The sequence below is a fragment of the Colias eurytheme genome, chromosome 25 (assembly GCF_061535395.1).
Source record: "Colias eurytheme isolate Ceu_HAF_F1 chromosome 25, ilColEury1 Martin Lab GWU primary, whole genome shotgun sequence".
Taxonomy (NCBI): Eukaryota; Metazoa; Arthropoda; class Insecta; order Lepidoptera; family Pieridae; genus Colias; species Colias eurytheme.
The window spans coordinates 3,117,888-3,143,265 of NC_143004.1; the positions used below are offsets into that span (position 1 = coordinate 3,117,888).

Consider the following 25,378-nt stretch of genomic DNA (forward strand, 5'->3'; position numbering starts at 1 on the left):
CAATATTTAAATTAGTAAATTACATTAAAATAATTACAGTTAGCGGATTTCGGCCTATCAAAGATGGTAGAAGATAAATCATACTACAAAGCTTCGCGCGGGAAACTGCCCATAAAGTGGATGGCACCAGAGTCTATTAATTTTAGACGATTTACATCTGCTTCTGATGTTTGGATGTTTGGTAAGTGCTATTTTTCTCTATTTCTAGTATTAAATTTTTTGCCTAATTTTGTTTTTCTTATTATCTCCCAAAAACTTAGTTATTTATTCATAACTGTTTTGACACGTGTATTATATGTATGATGAAACAAAAATTACGTATTTTTGATAGTTTTCTACGAATGGTAGGTAGTATATATGTAATATAGTAAAGAAGGTATATAATAAATTTGGTTCTTTCGTGGATGGTCTCCAAGGACCATATTATTATTTTGATAAATTGTAGTTATTTGCATAAATTGTCTATTGTTAGGACTTTGGACGAAATTTTTTCCCTATAAAATTATTAAAATTCGACTCCGATTTCTCTTTCCCGCCCTTACACAATTTCCAATCACAATTACTTGTCACCGAACAATTGCCCCATACAAAAAATATTTGTGTATTCAGAATACCTTATACCGTTTTTTGTTATTATTTTTGTTTCTGGTGCAAATAAAGTATTTATTCAGTCATTCATTCACCTTATATTCAGGCGTGTGCATGTGGGAGATCCTCATGCTGGGCGTCAAACCGTTTAGCGGCGTTAAGAACAACGACGTTATAGGCAAGCTTGAGAACGGGGAACGGTTAGCGTTACCCCCCCGTTGTCCTCCCCGCTTGTACTCGTTGATGTCTCGGTGTTGGGCCTACGAGCCATCTCATCGGCCCACCGCTTCGCATCTAAAGGAGACGCTCTTGTGAGTATACGTGCCCTGTCCGGGACCTGGCCGTGCCCTGTCCGGACCATGGCCGTGCCCTGTCCGGACCATGGCCGTGCCCTGTCCGGACCATGGCCGTGCCCTGTCCGGGCTCCGATCGTGACCTAGCGGCCGACCTGGGCACGGCCCGGTCAATTATCTTTAATTAGTTTTCCACCAGCGGTTTCGCCAGCGTTTTCATACAAAAACCCGCATGGTTCCCATTTCTATGATAAAGTCTATATATGAATGTGTGTGTGCCTAATTTCATGAAAATCGGTTCAGCAGATTTTGCGTGAAAGAGGTAACAAGCATACGTACTTTCGCATTTATAATATTAGTAGAATTAGACAAAATATGTAATTTCGCTTTCATCAATAATCTATACTTACTATAATAAATAAAGCTGAAGAGTTTGTTTGTTTGTTTGCTTGTTTGAACGCGCTAATTTCGGGAACTACTGATCCGATTTGAAAAACTCTTTCGTTGTTTGTTAGCCCATTTATCGAGGAAGACTATAGGCTATATATCATCTTGCTAAGACCAACAGGAGCGGAGCACGGCGAGTGAAATCGCGGGGAATAGCTAATTTATTAAAAACTAGCGGTCTGCCCCGGCTTCGCCCGTGGTACATATTTACGTTTTATCTACATAAGAACCATCCTCGTACTTCAAGGAATATAATAAAAAAAGAATTATCGAAATCGGTTCAGCCGTTCTCGAGTTATGCGCTTACCAACACATTTTGCGATTCATTTTTATATATAAGAAAGATAATTATATAAATATGTGTATAGCGAGTAGTATTGGACAAAATATAATTTCGCTTTCACCAATAATAATTATTATTATAATATACAGCGAGATCTTACAAGAGGAGCGCAGTACCGCGTGGGACACGATGCGGCGCGAGAACCGGCGCGTGGCCGCCGCGTCCTGGGGGGACCACCCGCCGCCCAAACCCACCAGACCCGCTAACAACCTCACACGTGAGTATTGTTGGTTAAAAATGGGAAATAAGGTGGGAGAAGTGAAAGATTGATTGGTCCTTCGAGCCGGATTGTAACGTAAAATGTTTGTATTAAAATATAACTTGATATCTTTTATCGAGTCGGTTTATAATTATATAAATTTATGCAAGAAAAGTCTTTATTTTATGAAATTTTTTACGTGTATAAATAGTGTGTTTTTATTTTTATTTTCACCATTACCTTAATATAGCATTAAAAATGCATTTTTAAAGTGAAAATTTTTGTTACATCGTCTCAAACTTTTTGGTCTGTGTAGCGCATGTCACGTGTATCGCGGCTGCCGAGTAGGTATACCTACTCGGCAGCCGACCGTCACGCGACATGCGCTGCACAAAGCAGTGTTCGGAACCGTTCGAACAGTTTCACTTTTACCGTGGTTTCATAAAACCACACAACATTTTTTACTAAACTATATATAATCATATTGTAATATTTTTGTTACTTTTATTTTTTATTGCTTGTTTTCTTTAACAAGTTGCAAATATCGTATGTGCATCGTTTTTGTTACTAAACATTTACTTTAATTTCAGCGGCGGAATCATCGACCCCGGGCGGACCACAGACCTACATAGTGGCACAGAACCCACTCGTACTCGCCCACCTTCTACGTGAGAACCAAGCCCGACCGCTCCACCCGCAGGCCTACAACACACCCGCCTCGGTATTCAACACGGTCGCCGTGGACTTCGCGCAAACTCTACCGGAGAACGAACTCGAAAAGATCGCGAACCCGAAGCCGGACGAGGTCATCGATATACCGCTGCACACGGCGCCCATACCCGCGGGGAAACTGCACCGGCTCGACCCGGTAGCCCCCGAACCCCCCGCAGTACCCCCAGGGTCGCCCCCCGGGGGTACTCTAGCGGGGCGCGTGGAACAGCCCCAAAGTTGCGATAACCTATGCGGGGCCCCCGAGTACCCCAGCCGTGTGCGTTCGCTAGAACGTGCCCCGCGCCCTGAACGTGCCCCAGCCCGTATGGGTTCGTTGGAACGCGCACTACGCCCCGCCCCCTCCCCTGTCCCTATCGCGCCCTTCACACGACAACACTCAGTCCCCGCTTCCCCACCCCGAAACCGCCGCGAACAAGATATAGGCCAATTTGCAGTACAAGGTTCGCTTAACGCGCAGCTTGCAGCGAGTGTAGTTAACAAAATGCGTCAACAACCCGACCCACCCCTCGTAGAGGAGATATACGACTTCGGTGGTGATAACGTTAAGAGTTGCGCGGCGATCGCAGCTCACAAAGCGGGTTTGAAACCGCAGTATCGCGCCATTTCTAACATGGTCGCTTCCCACCCGTCTTCTTACGGCGTTCCAGTTGGTGTAGTGCAGGGTGTTCCGTATCAAAGTCCAAAGCCAGGGCAGGCGAAGTCTAGTCCTATTCGAGTGGCAGGTCCTCAACAGGCCTCGACGGGCCCCCAGCAGGGTTCAACGGGCCCCCAGCAGGGTTCAGCGGGCCCCCAGCAGGCCTCTGGGGGGTCGCAACTGCACGGGTCCGCGCAGCCGGTACTCTACCGGCCGCAGGTGGGCAGCTCGCAAGCAGCCTGCACTGCGGGCTCCGCGGGCCCTGCAAGGCCCCAGCTTGCTACACACAACGCGGGCCCTACAAGGCCCCCCACACACGGCGCAATGGACTGCGACATGGCGCAGGTGATTGCGCTCGTGAATGTACGGCAGTACAGTGCACCGTAGAGCATGCTTTGTTTTTTCAAGTGAAACTTCTTTAAGCGCGTTGAAAGGAAAATTCATATTCATAATTATTATTATTATTAAATAAGGCGAGGAAATTAGTATCAAATTCAAATTACATTTATTTACATGAAGGTAATTACAAATATACGTGTTGTTATTAATATTTAAACGAAAATTAATTACTTACACTAATTCTTCGAATCACAAATTCAAAAAACTTTGAATCCAAGAAGTTTCACTTCTGACACGTGTGCTCAGCACACACGCTCTGTTTTTGTTTGTGACGTAGTTCGAAGGTTCCTTTTCGCATGTTTTGAATGATTTTGGTTCTTTTTCTGTTTTTGTCTGTAATATAGAGGAAATGTGTACTAATATGTACAGTCGTGTTCGTTTTGTAAATAAACTGATTTTTTTTTGTATTCGGATATGGATGACCTACTCCGGTTGGATTTAAAGTATTTTTTTCCTTTTTTTACAGAGTTTTGTGTGTTCGTTGGGTTCTCCGGTAGAATTTGGTTTTTATTTTTATTTTTTTAACTTTATTGAGGTCACATGTGTGTTTTATTTTGCGTATAATTGATAAATGTTTATTAATTTTTTATTTGCAAGTTTTTTTTTGTAATATTCAGCTATGTAGTTAAATACAAGCTTTGATTTTGAGTGATTTGATAAATTAGTGCGCTAAAGCCTTAGAATTTTGATAAATTTGCGAGCACATGTGATTTCCAAATAATTTTAACTTTCTTATAAGAATGGAACTAACAATGTTGATGGTAAAGTCTAAATTCTATTTGGTAGTGGAAATAACTATTGTGAATATGAACAAAGATATAACACAGCCCTCTCTGTCTAACATTTAGAGTGAGAAAAGGACAAACTGATCTAAACGAATATTGTAAAGAAGATTTTTTTATGCTTGGTTTTTATAACGATTTATCTCAAAAACTATTTGACCGAATTAAAAAATGCTGTATATATTCGACTTACTATGTGTATACAATGAATAACTCATTTTCTCTATGGGAGCACAAACGTCTATAAGCTATGAAAACCTTATGTTAACACCAAAATATATTGTATATTTTTCACTATAAATATGGGTTAAAAATAAAGGGCTATTTACCTAAATTCAATATGTGAATAGCAAATTGGTACTAAAAACTAATTGGTTGTAAAGAATGCCTAACATTGTTAGTTCTATCGAAAGCTTTTGATGGGAGAATAACCCTTATTTCTATATGCATAGAGTCCAGAATTCGATACGGAGCAAGCGGTCGAAAGGCGGCTTCTAGCTGAGTTAGCGAGACAGCAACATCAGAGCGAAGAGGATAGAAGATGGTTGCAAATGCAAGAGGATAATTTGGTTTGTGTATTTTGTGTTACTTTATCTATCTATGTCTAAATTATGACCCTTGAAGTATAGATATACTATTAGAATGAAAAAGTTGTAGAAAATATTTTTTATAGGCAATACCTACGTGTCAAAATATTACTTGAAATTGAATATAACAAACGTTTCTCGAATAATATTGATTGAAATAAAGGACCCTGTGACATTTTAAAGTCAAAGCCCTGTAGTCAGTACCTATAATAATTGATGCACTAATTTATAAATCAAGTAATCAATGGTCAACCAAATAATTTAGTGAGCACATCAGATACAATATTAATTAAATTCAATTAAAAAGTTATCAAGGAAAATCGACATTAAAATGATATTCGAGTTACATCTATAATGAAATTAATAAAAAAATTGCAAGAAAAAAACATTTTTTTGAAAATAATATTATTTATTGAACAGAAGCGGCTCTCAAACGTGCAGCTAACAACGTCGAGCACGGAAGAGTCCGGCGAGAACAAGGGCGAAGCGCCCGCTATACATGATAAACCTTCTAGTCAAACACATTCAGGTAACTAATTTATTTATTTATAAATACTTTATTGCACTTAAAGATAACAAAACAAGAAATACAAACACTTAAATATAACTTACACTAAGTACAATTGGCGGTCTTATCGCTTAGAGCGATTTCTTCCAGACAACCTTTGGTACAATAGAGGAATAAATACATACTAATACTAATATAATATAAGTACTTGAAATTTATTTGAAAAACAATTATAGTTATAGAGTAAAGAAAAATTGTAGAAATGTATTGTTGTGTTTGTGTGTTACATAGATTGTCTGTGTAGACATACAAATATTTAATTTGTTTTGAAATATCATTAACTTTTGTCATTATTGATGTCTGCAGTTTGTACAATTAAAAAGAGCAATTGCCAATATGCCAAAGTACCTCTTTTGTATTTTAATCGTTTAAGATGAATGAAATAAATTAATAATAACATGATTCAAATGAAAAATAATGTTGTTCTTCTTTCACAGTGACAAATTCAACAGAAACCAGTCCAGCGAATACAGTGAAACCCAAAGAAAAACCGCCCAGTGAAGAGAAAGTAAGTGATCTAGTTTGTATTTTTAGATATTATTATGTATGTGAAATAGAGTAAAAATAATATTTTTATAAAAAACATTGCAGATAAATATTGAAATATATGGGACCAAGAACTAATCCTTGGGGAACACCTTTTATAATTCTATACAAATATTTTGATTATTATGGTATTTATGCTACAATTTACATGGAATTAAATAAATACATGACAAAAATTGCATCTTTGTTTTCCAAATGCATATTATGAGTTATAAATTTTATGTGTATTTCTATCGGCGAAGTAATACGTTGTCAAAAGCTTTATAAAAATCATAATATTGAATTTGTGTGTTATTTCTTACGTTCCTATTATTTTTTTGGCCGCATTTGCCAAAGCACATAAAACAAGGAACTAATTGTTTAAAAAGTCACAAATTTCTATGGTTTAATATTGAATTACAGTTTTTAATTAGCTTATATTTATTAATTACATTTTAACTGTCTTTATTTCTTTTATTATTCAGTAACAGTTTGTTTATTATCTATCACTTTAGAGCACTCCAAGCTCATCAACCACGAACAAAGAGCCAGTATACGTAGCCACTACAGAAGTAGTGCGCTGTGTAATGCGTCTAGCTGGCGGGGCACACGCTGCCTCTGGGGCAAATGGGGCAAATTCAGGGGCAAATGGGTCAAACGGGGCAAATGGGGCAGGCCCGGATGGGATATTGCGTGCGGTGAGAGCAGTTGGTGCGGCTTTGAGGCATTTATGTGCGACTGTGGATAGATTGGTGCCAGTTTACCCGCCGTCTGCGCAGAGGTTAGTATGACTTTACATAATATACACTAAGGGCTGATTTTTCAATCCTTGGTTAAAACTTATTCGTCGAATAACGTATTAAAACTACCATTTATGAAAGGTATTCTAATTGCCTGTATTTGACGGTTTACAGGTGACATTTTAATATTATCGTGTAATAATTTATTGGACTGGTAAGTTTTATCCAAGGATTGAAAAATCGGCCCTAATTGTAATTATTTTATGGCATGTTTTTCTAGAGTATTGTACTATTTTATAATCTTAGATAGATGTGAAATGTTGCTATAAGTGTGACAATATTTTTTTTTACAATAATGAGTCAAAATCAAATGAAAATAAAAAATAAAATAATATTATAGGGAGAATTGAAACTTCACGGACAAGGACATTTTATTTAATCACTCTCCGTACTTTAAAAAAGTTTTTTATTTAACTTATCTTTTAGGAAACCTACGATTTTTATTTTAGTTTTTCTCTAGTAAGAAAATCTCAATGATTAGACTAATTCAATTTCAATTTATCTTTGTATTTTACAACGTATGTTGTATGAATGCCTGTACATGCGCTCCCGAGATTAGCGCGTTCAAACAAACAAACAAACAAACTTTTCAGCTTTATAGTATAGATTATTTGTAGCATCATTTATTAATTGTATAACATGTGTTAGGGAGGTGGAGATGGCCCACCAGGTGCTGAGCAAGGACATGTCGGCACTAGTGGAGGCCATGCGGCTCGCCATACACTACCACAGCACTACGCTGCACCACGAGTACACCAAGTTAGTGCACTTATTTGAAGTTGTTAAGTTATTGTGTAGCTTTTGTTCAAAATCATTAAAAAAATGTGTGTACACACGTAAGAAGTGAAACTCCTTTATGACCTTATTTTACAAAAAATAATTTACTTTAGGCAACTTTACAGAAATACGTCGAATCACGCGTGGTAGGGATAAAAAAAGATGGCGCGTGACGGAAAAATGTCACGCGTAACGAAAAAGTGTTACACAAAATTTTTTTCCAACCCCGATAAAGAAGTTTCACTTCAAAAACTTTTTTGTATTATAACGATTTATGGGAGGGTAAACCATAATATAACTTTGTTGTGTAACACGTTATGGCGTACCGAGACATATTCGTTTTTTTTGTGACTTATAGCTAAGAAGATATATTATCATCAGAAACTCTTAAAATATCGTTACCAAACAACCAATTTATTGTTGTTACTGAAAAAAATGTTACTCTTTTATTTCTTAATATCGTAGTTTGTGTTATGTTCACAGTTTTTATATGTTAAAAATTATAACATTTTAATCTTCAAAAAACTCTGCACTCTCTTACTAGAAAACCTCTGTTCCACAGGAGCATGTTAGCAGCCGCGCACGTGCTCGCAATGGACGCTAAAAACCTTCTCGACGTTGTGGACTGTATCCGCGAACGACACCCACACATCGACTGGAGATCCGCCCTACTATCCCCCCCTCCATCCCCCATCCCCCACGACCCCCCACACCCCCACGACCCCTCGCAACCCCCCACCCCCCAAGAGGAACCCCCCAAACCGGACTTCAAGATCAACCAGCCAGTAACTACAAGCGCAACGGTGCTAGACCACCCAAAAGAACACAACAGCCTTCCAATCACGTCGAACCGCGTTTCTACCCTCATACATAATTATAATTTGTACGGAAATGTTCGAGAACCACACATATATGGGAATGAAGGCGCTTTTCAACACTCTCAGTCAGTAGATGACTCGAAAATCGATACAGCCCCCATAGAGTCAGTGAAGAGTCGTGTTCAAGCGATTTCTGGAAAGATCGATCCTCCCCCCATATATTCGATCAGCAAAAAAAATTCTATAGATCAATCTATGAGCCAGAGCGATCAAGGTTGATGCATTCGCTTGTAGTGTAGTTTCAGCCGGGCTATGTTCCATAAATGGATGCATTTAATTTTCCTTTTTGACGTACGCAATGCCGCTTAGTAGGAAGCTTAAAAGACATAAAAAGCTCAATATTGTTTGTAGATTAGAACGTTCTAGACTTCACCCCTGTTATGTCGTTTTTTTTTTAAATATCTGTGTCTATTTATCATAGATTATATTATACATACATAACCACATCGCGTATACCTAACCTGTTTTGCATTTGTAGTCTGTGTAATTTTTTTTACTCACGTTCCATTTTCCTGCCATTTCACGGGTATACGCGAATATTTGTAATTTCTAGATACATGTAACGTTTACATATCATCGGCATTGTTGCGCTTCAAATTTTATCATCGTGTTGCTTGTCGTAAAAATTATAACATATCTATTTATTCACACATTAATGTATGTTATTATATTATTTCAATCTACTACAATTGGAAAAATCATCGCTTTGTGGATAGAAATTACACCTAAACACATTCCTTACGCACCTTGATTTATATAATTATAAATTGATATATTTGCATATTTGTATTCGTTTATAGTCAACCGAACAGTGTATACAACTAAATCTTCCGTGGCAAACAATAATTTTATATAAATTGTTTATCGTAAAGTATTATTTGTAGTCGTGAATGTATTAACGCTAGTGAATGTGTATATTTTATTATTATTATTAAGGTCTATACAGTGTCACAATGTCGCATTTACTTCTGTAACTCAGTATTCGACTCGAGCTAACAATAATTTCTTTGTAAAAATGTACAAATCATAACAATTGTCCATAATTATTTTAATTCTTATCCAAAGTTTTATTATAAGCTAAGATCTCATGCGGAATTTGTAGCGATATAGAGCGTATAAGTTGTGTAATTAGTGCAGATTTTTTATTTATTGATTAATCTTTCGATTTTTATGTAAAGTTGTTTTTTTAACGCGTTTAGTTCTTAACAGGATGTCATTCCAAAGTACGATACTATAGGCAGTAAGATAGTGAAATGCAATAGGCGGTAGAGGCTGCCCGAGATTACTTCACGAATATATTCCTTGACTGGGTTTTGTTTATGCATTAACTGAATAAAGGACAAACCGTATATTTCTGTGTTTTATTTATTACACCTTGTTGATAGAAATCTGCACCTATAGTAGTACTTTTACATTTTTTTATATGATAAATATTAAATAGGTCTAATATCTATAATCTATTTATCAACGCCTTATAGTTAAAAAAAGTAAGATGGCTTAATAAATTAGTCTTTCAATTGCACAAGTGTCCTGAACGATATTCGTTCATACAATCAATCAGATATGGTTATGGGAAAATTATTGTATAAATGTACCTATCATAGTTTTATTTTGACTATTATTAATTATTTAGCAGTCATGGGCTACCTACTTGTAACGGTAAATTTTCTTTAATCTCGCAGGCAAGGCTGCGGGTAATAGCTAGTAGTCATTATATTATTACGAATAGCATACCTATGCAACAACCAATCAATTCAATTAATAATGTTGTCAAAAACGTTACGACCTTGTTGCGACAGAATTGTGGACATAATATTATCATTATAACCCGGCACGGCGAATGATGATCCCTATGACAGTTCGTCTTAAGTGATTGCTCGTATGATGGGTCGTGTCGATACTTTACTATTTTATAGGCAAAGGCGTGACCACGTCGGTAAACATGTTTTTTTTAAATATTATAAAATGAATTTTTAACTAAAATTTTTAACGTCTATTATGTTGTTGTTGTATTAATTTAAGTTTTTTAGCATAGATTAAGTAGGTAAGTAAAACGAATGTTTTCCAAAACATAAAAATGTGCCTTATTATTTTCACGTTATTTTTAAAACAACTTTATGCACTTATGTGCATAAAGTTTTTATATTGGCCGAGTAGGCGGTACCCATCAATGAAAAATGTAATTATCTCAGAACATTTCAATCCGTAAAAAATTGAGAACATCAAGGGCGTGAACTGTCTAAACGGGCCTTTATATTTTCGTGAAAAGTATAGCTTTGAGTTTAGCCTAGACATTCGATAGACGATAGAAATAGGCGAGTTCACGGTCGCCGAGAGGTTAGACGTTGCCCTGGTATTGCAAAAAGACGTGGATTCGAATCCTGCCTCGTAATCGATTTGTTTTCTATTCTCATTTAAAAAGCATTTATAGTCCTTTCCACCTAAGATGATTTCTGTGACACATCGATTTTTGACACGTCTAGAGACGTCCTTTACTGAAATCGTATCAATTGTTTCCGATAATCGATAATATTTTATATAGAAATGAAATCGATTTGAATAAAGTACCAAAATTAGTTTTTTCGGCATTTCGGCAACAATTAACTAAGGAAACTTAGCAAGCAACAGCAATAAAAAGTCAACAATAACAATTAGTATCAATAACAGAATACCACGTAAAGTATCAATATAAAAATGCAACTTGTATACAAGGCTGACGCACTCGTACAGACGATTAACTCGATTGACAAACGATCACAAGATGGGCGTCGATTAAATGATTTTCCATCTCTATGATTTTTCAACGATCCATTTCATGTACACGAATTGCGTAGGTATTATATTTTTGTGTTATTTTATTTTATTTTTCATTATATTAAACTAAACAATACTGTTTTTGATTAATAAGCTTAAGATGTTTCATTTTTATATTTTTGGTAATAATGCCGCCATAAAATAAAAATATTATGCACTAAAATTATTTTGGCGTTTTAAACATAAATACGTAATTCGGAACACGATGAAGTGTCACAGGAATCATCATATGTGAAAAGGACTATAAATAGTGTAATGCATGTTTTTGTCATTGCATTTACGGGGTAGGTTTATAAATAAACAAACACAATTTATTTTATAAGAAATTTATTAGCAAAACACAAAACATTACAGAACAAGTATCCAGCTTCACAAAATACTTAATAAATTATGTTCGTACACTGCTTTTGTACACAGTAGGTTAAGCCCCCTCTTATTAACTCCACCGCTTGATATATAAAGTTTATACACAGTCATCTTTTATGAAAATGGGCGAGATCTGTGGGCGAGATAATAAAAAATAACAGTAAAGAACAAAACTTTTAAAAAAATGTGAATTAGTTTGGTACCCTCATACCGAGTGCTTTAGAAAACTCGCTATTGCTTTTGAGGTAACTGCAATTTTTCATAAACGTGCCTTTATTTATTCATCTACATAATAAAAAGTGACTATCATTCCTTGCGCACGCGCGTTTTAAGGATATTAAAAGTTCGTTTTTCAGTGTTGTTCGTCTAATCTATGAATATTATATTTAAAGCTAGAATTAGTGTCTATATAATTAGTATAAACTACGATATCAGTTATATTCAAGACTTTTTTTAATTGTTTAAAAAAAATGATCAATACCATTTTGTATTTAATATTACAAGCAAACCCGGCAATTTTAATAAAATCATTGTACCATTTTTATTAGAATTACTAGACCATAAGCACATACAGAAATGCAAACTTGAATGCACTCAAAATTTTAAGATTTAACACCTAATGAAAATGGTGAATATTCTTATACTTTACATACTTTTTAATAAGAATCTTTATACTTCATACTAAATGACATGTTATTAAGTAAAATGTTAACATTAGTGAGAGGTGATTGAATTTTCAAACTAGCTTCATTCAAAATTTAACACATCTTTTGCTATTTATTTAATTTAAAGAGCAACTATGGAGTTTCTTGCCGGTTCTTCTCCATAGATACTTACTGCTTTCCGAATCGGTGGTAATTATTAAAATATGTAATGACGATTCGAAAGTGCTTCTAAAAGAAATCTAATTGAATAAATAAATGTTTGAATTTGAGTTTATTGCTATCAAATTACAAATTTTATACTCCTTTCAAAATGTGAGAAACGAACGACCATTGCACCTAAAAATACTGTTGCCTGAAAATTTACTAATTCAATATCTTCTATTATGAAGATATTTAAAAAACGATTTGTCCGTACATACAAAGTTATTTCCTGTACTTGCAGTCTATTGATCAATCATCAAGCAAACAAAACTGCATCTGTCTCTTTCTTTCACTTTATTAAACATGAAATAGCATTACTTTAAAATACTTATAAGAAAAAGTTGCTTGATCATTCAAAAATAGACCATAACATCATTAAAAATTCTCATAAACCATATTGCATTATAAAGAACACATTTTCCGAGATATATTCCTTTATTAACAGTCCAAAAAGTTAGCGGCCATCAAGAGTTCCAGAGCGATTTCCGGAGCAATCGGAAATTCCGGAATTTCCGTCGACGAGTTTGTATAGCGCACCTTGTATGTGAAGTACATACACACTTTTTGTAGCACGTGCGAACTGAAAATGAAGTAAGAAAGTTATTTTCAATTTTTTTTCTGATTGTTAATAAAATTCTAAATGCGAAATTTAATTATCTGTCTGTCTGTATGTGTGACTCTCCCATCTGTCTGTCTATCTGTCAGTCGCTCTATTACAGATTTAAATTCTCGTACGAGTTTAAAAATAAAGAACAGAACAGATTTGATGCATGGAGTATATAGTTAGGACTATCTCGCTATGCTATATCTATTCATAAACATCTCTCTTATTTCATACACAGAAAGGAAAAAAAAAACTGATGTAAGTAAGTAGATAATATTATGTTTAGTATGTTTTTTTATGGTCATTTTTTTACAACCCATGCTGTGTGTGCATTATATCGCAACATGTATTTAATTTGTAAAATTGTGTATAAATACTCAGAATTGCCCATTATAGTGTGGACCTTTTAAATAAATAAAAAAGACGTGTGTCACTCGGGGACTGCCGCGGTAAAGCTATTGCATGTTATGCCTTCAAGCCACACCTCCGCGCCCGTCCCCGTGGGGAGCGTGAGGTTTCGTTACGGAATTTCTCGATTCGGTCCCCGCGCTCAAGGCCCGGAATATAAGCTATGCAATCCTAATCCTAATACTAATAATATAAAGGCGAAAGTTTGTATGTATGGATGTTTGTTACTCTTTCACGCAAATACTACTGAACCAATTACAATGAAATTAAGCACACATATAGAGGGTAACTTGGATTAACACATAGGATAGGTTTTATCCCGGAAATCCCACGGGAACGGGTTTTTCTTTGAAAACGCGGGCGAAGCCGCGGGCGGAAAGCTAGTAGCTTAATAAACTCACGGTATCTCCCTAAAGTTGACTTCATTCGCTTCATTCTCAGCGAACTGTCCGGGCCCACTGAGCATCGCCTTGATCGTGCCCGACGTGAGCGCATGTTCCCGCTTCACTATGAACTCGTGGCCGTCCGAGGAAACAAGCTTCACGTACATAGCGTCTGGGCCCTCGCAACCACCGTACACCTTCTCCTCTGTTCCTATTGGTAGATAATAAGAAATGAGACATTTATTTAAAGTGTGTTCTAAATTGAATGCTATTCAATAAAATATAAATAAATAAAATGTATTGATTGACATTGATTTACTTAGTTAAGCATAACTAGCTTTTCTAGCGCGGCTTCGCCCGCTTTGTCTAAAACCTAATCAATTATATGCTAAAACCTTCCTCGAGAACCACACTATCTATTAAATATTTTATCTATTAAAAAAATCACATTAAATATTTAAGCATACATAGGGACATAAGGATATAGGGACAGAGAAAGCGACTTTGTTTTATACTATGTACCTAGTGATAAGGTTTTATACTATGTAGTTTTTAGTGTATAATCTTCCCAATGTGACTATATAAAGCAAAATTAAATAATAATTGAATTGAATTGTGTTTGAATGTCCTTTTTATGTACAAGTTATCTTAAAAAAAAATAGATTATCCATCAATTTTAATCATCTTGCACGTTAGTGTGGCATCTTTGTGTAATAGTAAACACCAAAATAAAACCGGTATGTCGGTACCAGTTACTTTCACTTGACAGGATGATGAAAAAAAAAATATGTCAGCGCTGTTTTATTACAAAATTGTTTTATTATCACGAAACTGCAATTAATAAAAAATGAAAATAAAAGATTTTTTAATAATTAATTAAAAAATATCCTGTCCAAGATTTTCCCAGTAAACCCATTTTTAATACATTTTTTAATACACTAAATTTATTATAAAATTGGTCTCATTTCACACCAATGGCATTATCACACCAGTAAAGGTCGACCTATGTTTGGATCTTAGACCATTATGTTAAATTGATATATACATTTTATATGAATTATGTCGCTATTTACAACTTAAATATACACCAACACTACCATGTAATAACTGCCTACAAAAAATACACTAAATCAATCAAAATGACAAGTTGTTATATTCATAAACTAGCTAAACATAATAATATGAATTAATTACATTGCAAACTACATAATTTATACAAGTTTAACTGATATGGATAATTTTTAAATTGTTTTAAAAGAATTTCAAAAAGTATTGTTGGAAAATAAATAACACTTTTGTTGTATGTGGTTTAATTTAAAATTTAAATAATTATTTATTTGTTACTAGCTTTCCTCCCGCGGCTTCGCCCGCGTTTAAAGGAAAAACCCGTTCCCGTAGGTTTTCCGGGATAAAACCTATCCTATGTCCTTTCTCGGGTATCAAAATATCTCTATACCAAATTTCATGCAAATTGGTTCAGTAGTTAAGGCGTGATTGAGTAACAGACAGACAGACAGAGTTACTTTCGCATTTATAATATTAGTATGGATATGCCAATATATATAAGCAGTATTTATACATATAATGAATGATGCATACCTGACCCTCCAGTAGTGGTGCCCGATCGTTGTTCCTCTGCAACGCTGGTGGCAGAGGGCACGGCAGACGCAGGGGCCGATCCAACATTTGCTTCCGACATTGTTAGCCTGAATTTAAATTGGTAAAAATTTAGAATGTGGACCGTCAATGGGGGGGCGGGGAGGGGGAGGGGAGGGGAGGGGGGTCGGGGGGAACTCCTAGGTACCACCCCCCACCGGCGCAGACCAGTAGTTCCTGAGATATTCAAGGTCAAAGTTTGAGGTTATAATTTGGCCTAAAGTTGCAAATAATGGATGGTAGGATAAACCTTTCCCTTCCCTCCACTCCCAAACTCCCTCCAGTTTCACTATATTGCTTCTGCTTCTGCTCCAGCGCTGCGGGAAGTGCAGCCCTATCACCCTTGCGTAGCTAAGTACAGGCACCTAACTCGCCTACGCAGCTTCGGCTGTTTGGTCGCCTTCGGCGACCAGCCTCAGCCGCTTCGGCTCGTACGGTGCCTGCACTTAGCTACAGCGGGCGAGGGCTGCTCTCCCTCCGCGCTTCCGATTTTTTACATACACTCTAGGGGTAACAGCGGAAGGACCACGTGGAGTCGGGGTTGACAGATTTGGTTATGTGACTGTTCATCTTTTGTGTAATGGATTTATGTGTGTTACATTACCCATAATTGTTATTGTTAGAATTACTAACTTAAATTGAATTAGAATGAAATGTAATTGAACTGAATTATTAATTAATAGCCGAGCAGCTACATTGCTGATGTGATGATGATATGTAAACTAGTGTTTTATGTAATGTCTTTATCTTTACTAAAATACTTTATTTAACTTTGTGCGTTGTTATTATTATCCAATATGTTTATATTTTAGAGGAAATATAATAAAACACAATTATTTTAATGAATTTTAAATATTAATAACCAATTTAACATATTTTAACTTCTAGTTCTTTTATATACAATAATACTAAAATAACCATCAATTTTTGTATTTTATAAAGTATTATTGTGAGAAAAATATCACTATATAAAGCTGTACCTATGAGTGAATCCTTTGCTAGTGACAAGCATCTGTCAACGTCAAAATTACGAAAAGTAGTACAAAATTAAACAAATTTGTTTATTTTATTATAAAAAAAATACGCGGCTTCACAAGTTGAAACTTCGTAAAATTACTTCTCAGAGTCTTATCTTATCGCTATAAAATCGCCGATATCCAACTCGACGGTCCATATTCTAAAGTTTATCCTTTAAATTAACCAAAAAATGGTATTATTAAGAAATTTATTATTTTTGAAAAAACACAAATATATTGTGAAAAGTTCACAAAGAAAACCGTTTTTATGTTAAGTGTTTTTATCGTAAGATATTCGAATCGCGTCTCTATTTATAGGCCAAAAATTTGTACTTACTTTATATGAAATTCTTGATATAACAATAATCAGTCGTTAGCCGGACAGTGGCTATTATTATTATCCGGATTAAAGATAAATATAAAATATTTGATGACTAAATTTAAAGGTTAAAATTAGTGATTTTCTGAAATTTGTTGACACACGACAGATGACAAAATTGACATGACATCGTCACTTTGACAGATAAAACCTTTTTTTTTGGCGTAGGCAAAGGACATTAGGAAAGTATTTAATGCTTATGATAATAATAAGATTTAAATAAAATATTTATTTCAATAGGCAAGAAGATATTAATGAATATGTAATAAATAAAATACTTCACCCATGCGTATTGCATACAAAAACTCTAACGTTTATTTTTTCACTTAGGCCGCCATTCCATCTGCAAGAAAACAAAACAAAAACAACATCTGCAAGTCTACTTGCAGGTGGAAACGCGGAATAAGACTTGCAAGCTGCTGTCAGACAGACTGTCGGACATTTCTTGCGGAAGTTTTCTTGCAGATGGAAACGCGGCCTTAGAAGAACTTTTGAATGGTCTTCCATAGATTGACCATTCTTCACCAAGGTGTAATTCAATTCATTCATGCATTCTTCACCAACTATAGAGTAGTAACTACTCCATCGGCTTATGCAGAGAAAAGTTCGCATGAAATTTTGTAGAACTGCTCTTTTCAATTTTTCAATATTGTATGTGATCATTATGTGATATTGCATGCAAGAAAAACATGTGTACTTAGATTCTGAAACAAGAATACACTCTAGGATTAGGCTTAGAGCGGTGTAGACACCTTTTAAATTTTGTAGAGATAAAATGGCAACAATGAATCAGCCCGTTGACGAGGATTCGGCGGATTTTTTTTGACATGGCCTAAGATTTTTGGCTTTATTCTATTATTTTGACATTTCGATGTCAACCGCTACGTATTTCTTTGAAAAAAGTCGACTTCTCTTAATTTTTCATAACGTCTCTGCTTTTTCCACTCGATTAATAGAGCACACAGTCGAATGGAAGACAGTTTGCGATAAAATATGAGGATGTACCCCAGAAATTCCACGAGAACCATGTGACACGAATACGAAAAAGGGCTTCCAGACCGTCAATGTGACAGAAATGTTTTCTGCCATCTCGACGAGCCAGCGCTACTGCGGAGCCGATACGACCTCGACGCGAGATAAACGAACGGTGATATAGTCAAGAGCGTCAAAAATGTGCGCGAGATGGCCAGTCCACCACCGAACCCAAGGGAAAGCAAGGGGGGCGGCTCCGAATTCGCGGAGGAGACGGGAAGCCAACGTGCGACCGCCCCGCAGAAGACGTTCATAGCGCCGCCTGCCTCCCAGCTGCCCACGAAGCTGGAGTTCGTCGCGCGCGGGGGCACCGGCCGCAGCGTGAAGCACACGTTCCGCACCGTGAAGGTCGCGCGGAGAGTGCCCACGCTGCCGCCCAAGAGAAGCGAGGGCGCGTCGGGCGCCAGCGGCTCGGGCTCGGGCGAGGGCGCCGGCCAGCCCGCGCCGGAGCGCCGCCGCCGCGAGCGCGGCAAGCGCCACGTCTGCGGCACCTGCGACAAGCGCTTCTCCAGCCCCGGCAAGCTCAGCCAGCACATCCTGTCCCACACCGGTGAGCTCCCCTTCTCTTGTGAATTTTGTGACAAGCGATTCAATTCTAAATTCAAACTCGTACGCCACAGTCTCATTCACAGCGAGGCTAGAGCCTTCGCGTGCACGGTCTGTGGCAAAACTTTCAATCGTAAAGACCATCTTACGAATCATGTTAGGGTGCACAACCCTGTCAAAAATTTGTATACTTGTGAAAGGCCCGATTGTAGAAAATCATATACATCTTTGCTAAGCTACCGCAAGCATGCTGCTCTTCATTCTGCCGAAGAGGGCAATTTACAATGTAAGATCTGTGATGAAGTGTTCAGTACAAAACAAGATATTATTTATCATCTCAAAATTCATACCGGGAGTCGAACTGTTAAAAGTGAGACAGATAAAAAGTATACATGTGATCATTGTGATAGAAGGTTTTTCACCGCAAAAGATGTACGCCGGCACAATGTAGTACATACAGGCAGACGGGATTTCCTGTGTCCCTACTGTCCTCAAAAATTTGGACGGAAGGATCATCTGGTTAGGCACGTTAAGAACGCTCATCCAGAAGAGTCATGGAAATCTGCAGCAGTGGGGACTTCAAGAGATCCACCCCCTGAAGTTACCTTTGAGGAAAGCTTCACAGATTTTCCCATTGCTACATCTGAATTTGGAATCTGGAAACCACCATCGCCAAAACAGGAGGTTCCAGACGGTAGAACTAGTGTGCCTGCCTGTGACATAATTGTAGAAATGCCTGAATTAGAGATAAAAGTGGAACCACAATTAGATATTAAAATAGAAGAGCCACCATCGCCAGGTGAAATGCTAGAGTACCCTGTGGTTTATGTGGTGCCCCCTTCGTACCCTCCAACGCCATCTGGCTTGCCGTTTATAACACAGCAATTAAGTGATACAATGGATGTGCATTTGCTCGGTTCAGAAAACGTCGGGTCGTTGCTACTGGACCCAGGGGAAGGACCATCCGGCCTGACGAGGGAGATGTTAGATCTGTTAGAGGAGAACGAAGCAACCTACTCGAGTGAAGAAGGTACCAGTCGCAGTCAGCAACGGTTGCCCGCTTTCACACAAGCATTTCAAACAGCGCAAAGCCCCAAGCCTCCGCCTCCGACCCCGCCTCACTAGCGTCGCCGTCACCGGCGCATCTCCTGCATTTATAAACCAAACTACCTCATAGGTAACGTTGGTCTAAGTAATAGTCCAAGTAATCGTGTTTGCGATTTGTTTTTAAACCACTGTTATCTAATGGCACTCGTTGCCCCATCTCAGTTATATCGTTTCCGAATTCTACATGAATATATTATCTAGTCGTGTATGTACTTTCGGAATTGTAAATTGTTATTTATAAGGTACATGTATGACGTTTATGGGGTATAAATGGGACCAACTCTGTGAACTTGGGAGAGTAGGATAGTTCATGAAGTTCTAACTATTCTTTAGGGATATAATTTAAGCAAAGAGAGGAGGATTTGTATGAAGGCATATGACTCTTGAAGGCAGTGAATTGTATAATATGTTTTAGAGATGTTCACTGTTTTCTGCGCGATAATACAACAGAGAGTGTATGTCTTATAGGAGAGTAATAGTTGGGTGACAACATCAGATCTGTTCATAGAATGCATTACGACCTACCGTGTTGTGTCCAGAGTAATCACTTGTAAACATTTACTTCATTAGTTACAATGGTTTCACTTATGTTCTGTTATTTGGAATGTTTTGAAATCATGAATCAGATTGAAACTATATTCTTACCTCAGAAGCGTTGGCTTCCTTAGTTTTTAAAACAGATTTTTGGGTCTTCGAAAATACAATATGTAAAAATTGAATGTGCCAAAATTCATATTTGCTACTATTATTGACATTGCGATCCATACACAATATTATGGCTCTATATGTCTTATTGATTCTTTGTAAGTGTGCATCTTAACGACAATCCCAAATCATATATTTCTATTATATTTTATTATCTTTGTTACATATTTGTGTTATTAGGTGCCCTGCATTTATTACAAAAGAGTTGTAATACAAAACGAACAATTTACCTCAATAAATCCTAATTTTTATATTATACATATTAATTTTAAAATGTAGGTACATATTTTTGGAAATTGTATTAGCTAAAAATTTAGCTATGTGTTGTATAATAACTATTATTGTTGTAATTCTGATTAATTTGTTGCAAAATATATAATATAACATATTTATGTACATGTTTTGTGTATTGCAATGTGTGGCGTCTAATAGAAACAAATGTATGAGAGATCCAATGTTGACACACTTTATTATTATTGAATATGTAAATAATTCTAATCTTTTAGGTTAATAGGACTGTAAAAAATTTAATCTACCTCAATTGCAACTTATTCTTACGTTTAGAAATTTAATTGTTAGGTTAGTGAGGAAGACGTTTCTTTTTTTCTTTATGAGAAATACACGCAATATAGGGCTGGTTAGCATTCAATAGATTTTTTGTGTTTATGTTTAAATTTAGTGTGTGCTGATTCAAAATTGTAATACAATAAGTATATATTGTTATCATTTCGCTTTGTTTATATTAATTAAGAATAGCTGTCGTTTTATATTTGATAAAAAGTACAATACCAAATCCTCATTCAGGAGAAATGTGAGATAAAAAAAAAATCATTAACAAATTCTAAATTAAAAAAAAAAAAATAAGAAAATATGGCATTCTCATTACATTTAAATATTCATCGCATTGTATAGAATATTATTATGTGTAGATAGAAATATGGATAAAAATGTTAGAAAAAAAATCTTATTGTTACATATCGGTTCTAAGCCTACATATATTGGATATAGCTATTTTAAAATTGATCTTTAACACTAACACCAGTCTTAAGCCTTTCAGCTAGTCATACATACAAATACTACATTCTATAATAGTTAAAGCAGGTATTTTTCATGTAAATTTTTAAATATATTTATATATAAACAGCAAAGGAGTAACCCACGTGTTGGTAACAGTATTTCTGGGTATATATGTATACCAATTTTTCATAGTACGTTTAGAAAAATGTACTATGAAAAATTGGTATATGATTTATGAACCTAATAAATATGTAGATTAAAAAATGTTATCTACTAATACATATCAGTTATATTCATTCGCTTTCCTGTTTCAAATGGTTAGGTAGAAAGTTTCTGTTATTATTTATTTAAAGAGCTGAATTTTTAAAACGAATATACTAAGTATCCACTTTTTTGTTTTGTAGCACTGAAAGTGTTCAATATTCCCTTATTATTGGAGTTTTTATGCATAATTATTGTAATTATTGTTAAATTTTTATTTCCCAGTTTTTATTTTTATTTTTTTTATATAACATCTAATGAGTGTGACTCGTATTTATATTTTTTATAATTGTGAACATTATGTGTAAAGCCAAATAATTACATAATTTTATTCGTGTTTACAACTAAGAGTTCGAATATTTTTTTTATTTATATGTAACTTTATATACGTAAGTTTTGGTTAACAGCAACGAATATACTACGAGTAATGATTAAAATATAAATAAATAAAAAATCCGAAATAATGAAGGCGAAAGCGTTAATGTTTATTATGCTTTATACATATTTGATATGTGTTCGAATTGATAAATATTCGCTTATAATGTTGGTTTAATTGATTTGAAATTTTTTACTCGTAGTTGAAGGACATTGATCCGTAGGTATATACGTAAAATGGTACATAAAATAGGGGCCTTAAAATGTTTTAAATAATAAAAAGATTGTTGAAATTAAAACAAAAAAATATATATTTTTGAAAATTCTACAATATTATAATAGAAGTGATCTATTTTTGTTACGCTTTTTATAAAGAAGTAAGGCATTTTATATTGGATGTTAGAATTTTATGTAATTCTAAATATTTTTAACGATCCTTTTATAGAAAGAAATAAAACGATGGATTATTATCATTATTTCAATTTGAATATTGTGAAACCTGTTTTTTGTTTAATTCATGTAAAACAGTTTGTAACTTGATAATACTGAATGCCTGTCCACAAGAATGTACTCATTGATAACTTCAAGTTTATTCAAGTTTTTTTCTTTTGTTTTGAGAACCGGGAACATTTTTGGATGCCGTTATTTTATTGATTTTAATTATCTATGTATTGCCAAAGATAAATGACTTTTTTTCTGTCTTTTTTTTCTTTTTTTACGATAGTAACTAATTGTTGTAGTTTTTAACACTGCCAAATTCTTGTGGACACGCAAAATTGATTCTATTTCCACGATAAAATAGCTGATCAATAAATAAACATTGTACCTGGTTTATAATAAAAATAGTGTATCGTTTTCATTGTAATAAATATTTTGGACATCATATATTTATTGTTTTGATTTTCCTCGTACCACTTAGCAAATCTAAGCACCTACCTATACCTGTAAAATGCAAGCTAGTATGGATAATTGGATAGTTTGGTATCTCTTATAGTTACTATAAGAAATGCCAAAATAATAGGTATTATATTATTAATTTTATTGTTAAATTTTACCTAAAGGCTAAAACAATCTTACTATCCTATCCCTATCCCTCTTTTATTATAATCATGAAAGAAAGTAAGAACATAATATTTGCTGCTCTTTCATGCGAAAACTACTGAACGAATTTCTATGATACTCAGCTGAGATAAAGCTCATGTACCATATAAACATAAGAATTCATCCTTTTGCTCGCGAAACCGCGCGGCACAGCTAGAAAATTAGAAATATAAACTATCTTATAGGTCTTTGTAATATTTTAATCCAGAGAAATCTATTACGTATGTACTTACCTATTTTACACATTATTTTGATAAATAATATTACTATTAATACCATAGACAAATATTTTATTAGTCCATGCTATAACTCCCAGCCCTATTACCTACCAGGAGACAAATGTGGATAATATGCTTATAAAAGAGAAAATCCAATAATTCCAATCTTTGGAGATATGTCATGAAATTCAAAACTATTTGTGTTATCGTTTACGTCTTCGGAACCGATTTTTTTATTTAACTGCCACCTGTTGGCTAGAATCAGTACGAAACTCAATAATAATTAGGCCTACTCGTTGTAATATCTGGGTAAGTATATGAAATAGCACCTGGCTCTAATTATTTTACCAACTTTTGTTATTGAAAAAAAGCGTTTACCCAAAAGACTTATCGATTAAAATACCTTTGAAGGGATGCGGTTAAAATACAGTTAAACCAATAATTAAAAAATTCCGTGTTCTATGATAACTCTACTTTTTTCTTGCAATATACATATAAGAAATTTAGGTAGGTAAATTTAGGTAGGTAGGTAAGAAACTAGGTATCTCTTTGATCATGCTAAAGAATTTTTTGCATTGATACAAAAAATTTATAATGAAATCTTATTGAAATATAAACCAATACATGTAAAATGAAATGAAAACACTTTATTGTATATTTTATGAGACAGAAGAGAAAATAAATATAAAAATAAATTTAAGACGCACAGGTGTTACACAGCAGCATGTCTTCAATGGGTTTAGGAAAAACAATATACATAAACAGGAACAACGTTAACATTATGTTTTTTGTGAAGTATACGTTACATAGTTTAGTTTGTCTCTTAGCACACTCCATAGGGCTCATCTGGCCCTGCGGGGCAATACTGCGGATCAAAACTAGCCTTCGAAAACTCAATTGCTAGTACGATAATAACAAAAACAGACAAAATCCACTGCATTGTGACTGGGTTTCTTGAATTAAAGTGATACTAACCTTAACCAGCTATTTATACGATTTGCAACGATACAGTTATTTGCAAAATTCTCTTATTTTGCAAATAACTGTATCGTTGTGAATCGTTAACAAGTTTCAATTTGTTATTGTATTACTTTCCTATTAGCTTTCCACCAGCGGTTTCTCCCGCGTAAACTCGCAAGCCGAATAAAAACCCGCAGAGTGCCCGTTCCCCTAAGATTTCTGGGATAAAACCTATCCTATGTCCTTCCTAAGGTCTCAAGCAATCTCTGTATCAAATTTAAAGTAATTCCATGCAGTACTCTTTAAGTTTAGCCCGGATATACATACAGACAAACATTCTAAAAACCATAATTTTGGCTTCGATTATCGATATTGATTGTAGATCACGCTTCAAGTATTCTTTTAAACAAATTATACAATGTACAAGTTTTGATTTTCCTACGATTTTATTATATACTAGCGGTCCGCCCCGGCTTCGCCCGTGGTACATATTTACGTTTTCTCTGCAGAAAAACCATCCTCGTACTTCAAGGAATATAATTAAAAAAAATTTATCGAAATCGGTTCAGCCGTTCTCGAGTTATGCGCTTACCAACACATTTTGCGATTCATTTTTATATATATGTAAAGATATTAGTATTAAATTGAACAAGAAAATGCGATAGATTTAATGGTTATTATTTGGTTAAATGCTCTATGGTTATTAATTTAATTATTATTATGTAAAAATGTCACGGTTTCACTTACCAAAATCGATCAGTGAAACAGATGAATAATGCATCTGCCCTATACCGTGCCTATACCCCACTAGGGGACACGGGACTTCAATTTTTCGCATTACCTATACGTCATAATATAGTTAAGAATAACCATTTTTAATTCCCTTTAACAATAATTCTTTAAATAGAAAGGGGTGTCCCTTAGTACATCTTTATAAAGTTTTCAGAATGGTTAATGGTATACCTACATATATATTTTTTTTAAATAATAGGCAATAATTTATAGACATCAT

The 25,378-nt window shown here is 35.2% G+C and overlaps 3 protein-coding genes across 8 annotated transcripts in view; 2 read left to right on the forward strand and 1 right to left on the reverse strand.

Moving 5' to 3' along the window:
- Window positions 1-9,212, forward strand: part of Fak (protein tyrosine kinase 2 Fak) — a 170,458-nt gene extending 161,246 nt beyond the window's left edge. For 5 of the 6 annotated variants that reach the window (XM_090116463.1, XM_090116464.1, XM_090116461.1 and 2 more), the window contains 10 exons: window positions 40-181; window positions 695-899; window positions 1,761-1,888; window positions 2,461-3,581; window positions 4,870-4,986; window positions 5,425-5,533; window positions 6,010-6,080; window positions 6,613-6,878; window positions 7,546-7,656; window positions 8,237-9,212. In XM_090116463.1, the coding sequence (XP_089972589.1) occupies window positions 40-181; window positions 695-899; window positions 1,761-1,888; window positions 2,461-3,581; window positions 4,870-4,986; window positions 5,425-5,533; window positions 6,010-6,080; window positions 6,613-6,878; window positions 7,546-7,656; window positions 8,237-8,771 (2,805 nt within the window). In that variant the 3' untranslated portion in view covers window positions 8,772-9,212. The remainder of the gene's footprint in view (window positions 1-39; window positions 182-694; window positions 900-1,760; window positions 1,889-2,460; window positions 3,582-4,869; window positions 4,987-5,424; window positions 5,534-6,009; window positions 6,081-6,612; window positions 6,879-7,545; window positions 7,657-8,236) is intronic. The other variant, XM_090116466.1, reaches the window with a different exon arrangement.
- A 2,464-nt stretch (window positions 9,213-11,676) lies between these two features.
- On the reverse strand, window positions 11,677-17,162 carry EloC (transcription elongation factor elongin C). Its single transcript, XM_090116347.1, has 4 exons — window positions 17,003-17,162; window positions 15,593-15,699; window positions 14,012-14,204; window positions 11,677-13,178 (listed from the first exon to the last, which is right to left on the reverse strand). The coding sequence occupies exons 2-4, from the start codon at window positions 15,690-15,692 to the stop codon at window positions 13,037-13,039; spliced, it is 435 nt and encodes a 144-aa protein (XP_089972473.1). The 5' UTR covers window positions 15,693-15,699; window positions 17,003-17,162; the 3' UTR covers window positions 11,677-13,036.
- Window positions 17,163-17,856: 694 nt separating this feature from the next.
- Window positions 17,857-22,863, forward strand: LOC149897514 (uncharacterized). Its single transcript, XM_090116235.1, has one exon. The coding sequence runs from the start codon at window positions 18,227-18,229 to the stop codon at window positions 19,745-19,747; it is 1,521 nt and encodes a 506-aa protein (XP_089972361.1). The 5' UTR covers window positions 17,857-18,226; the 3' UTR covers window positions 19,748-22,863.
- Window positions 22,864-25,378: the final 2,515 nt, after the last annotated feature.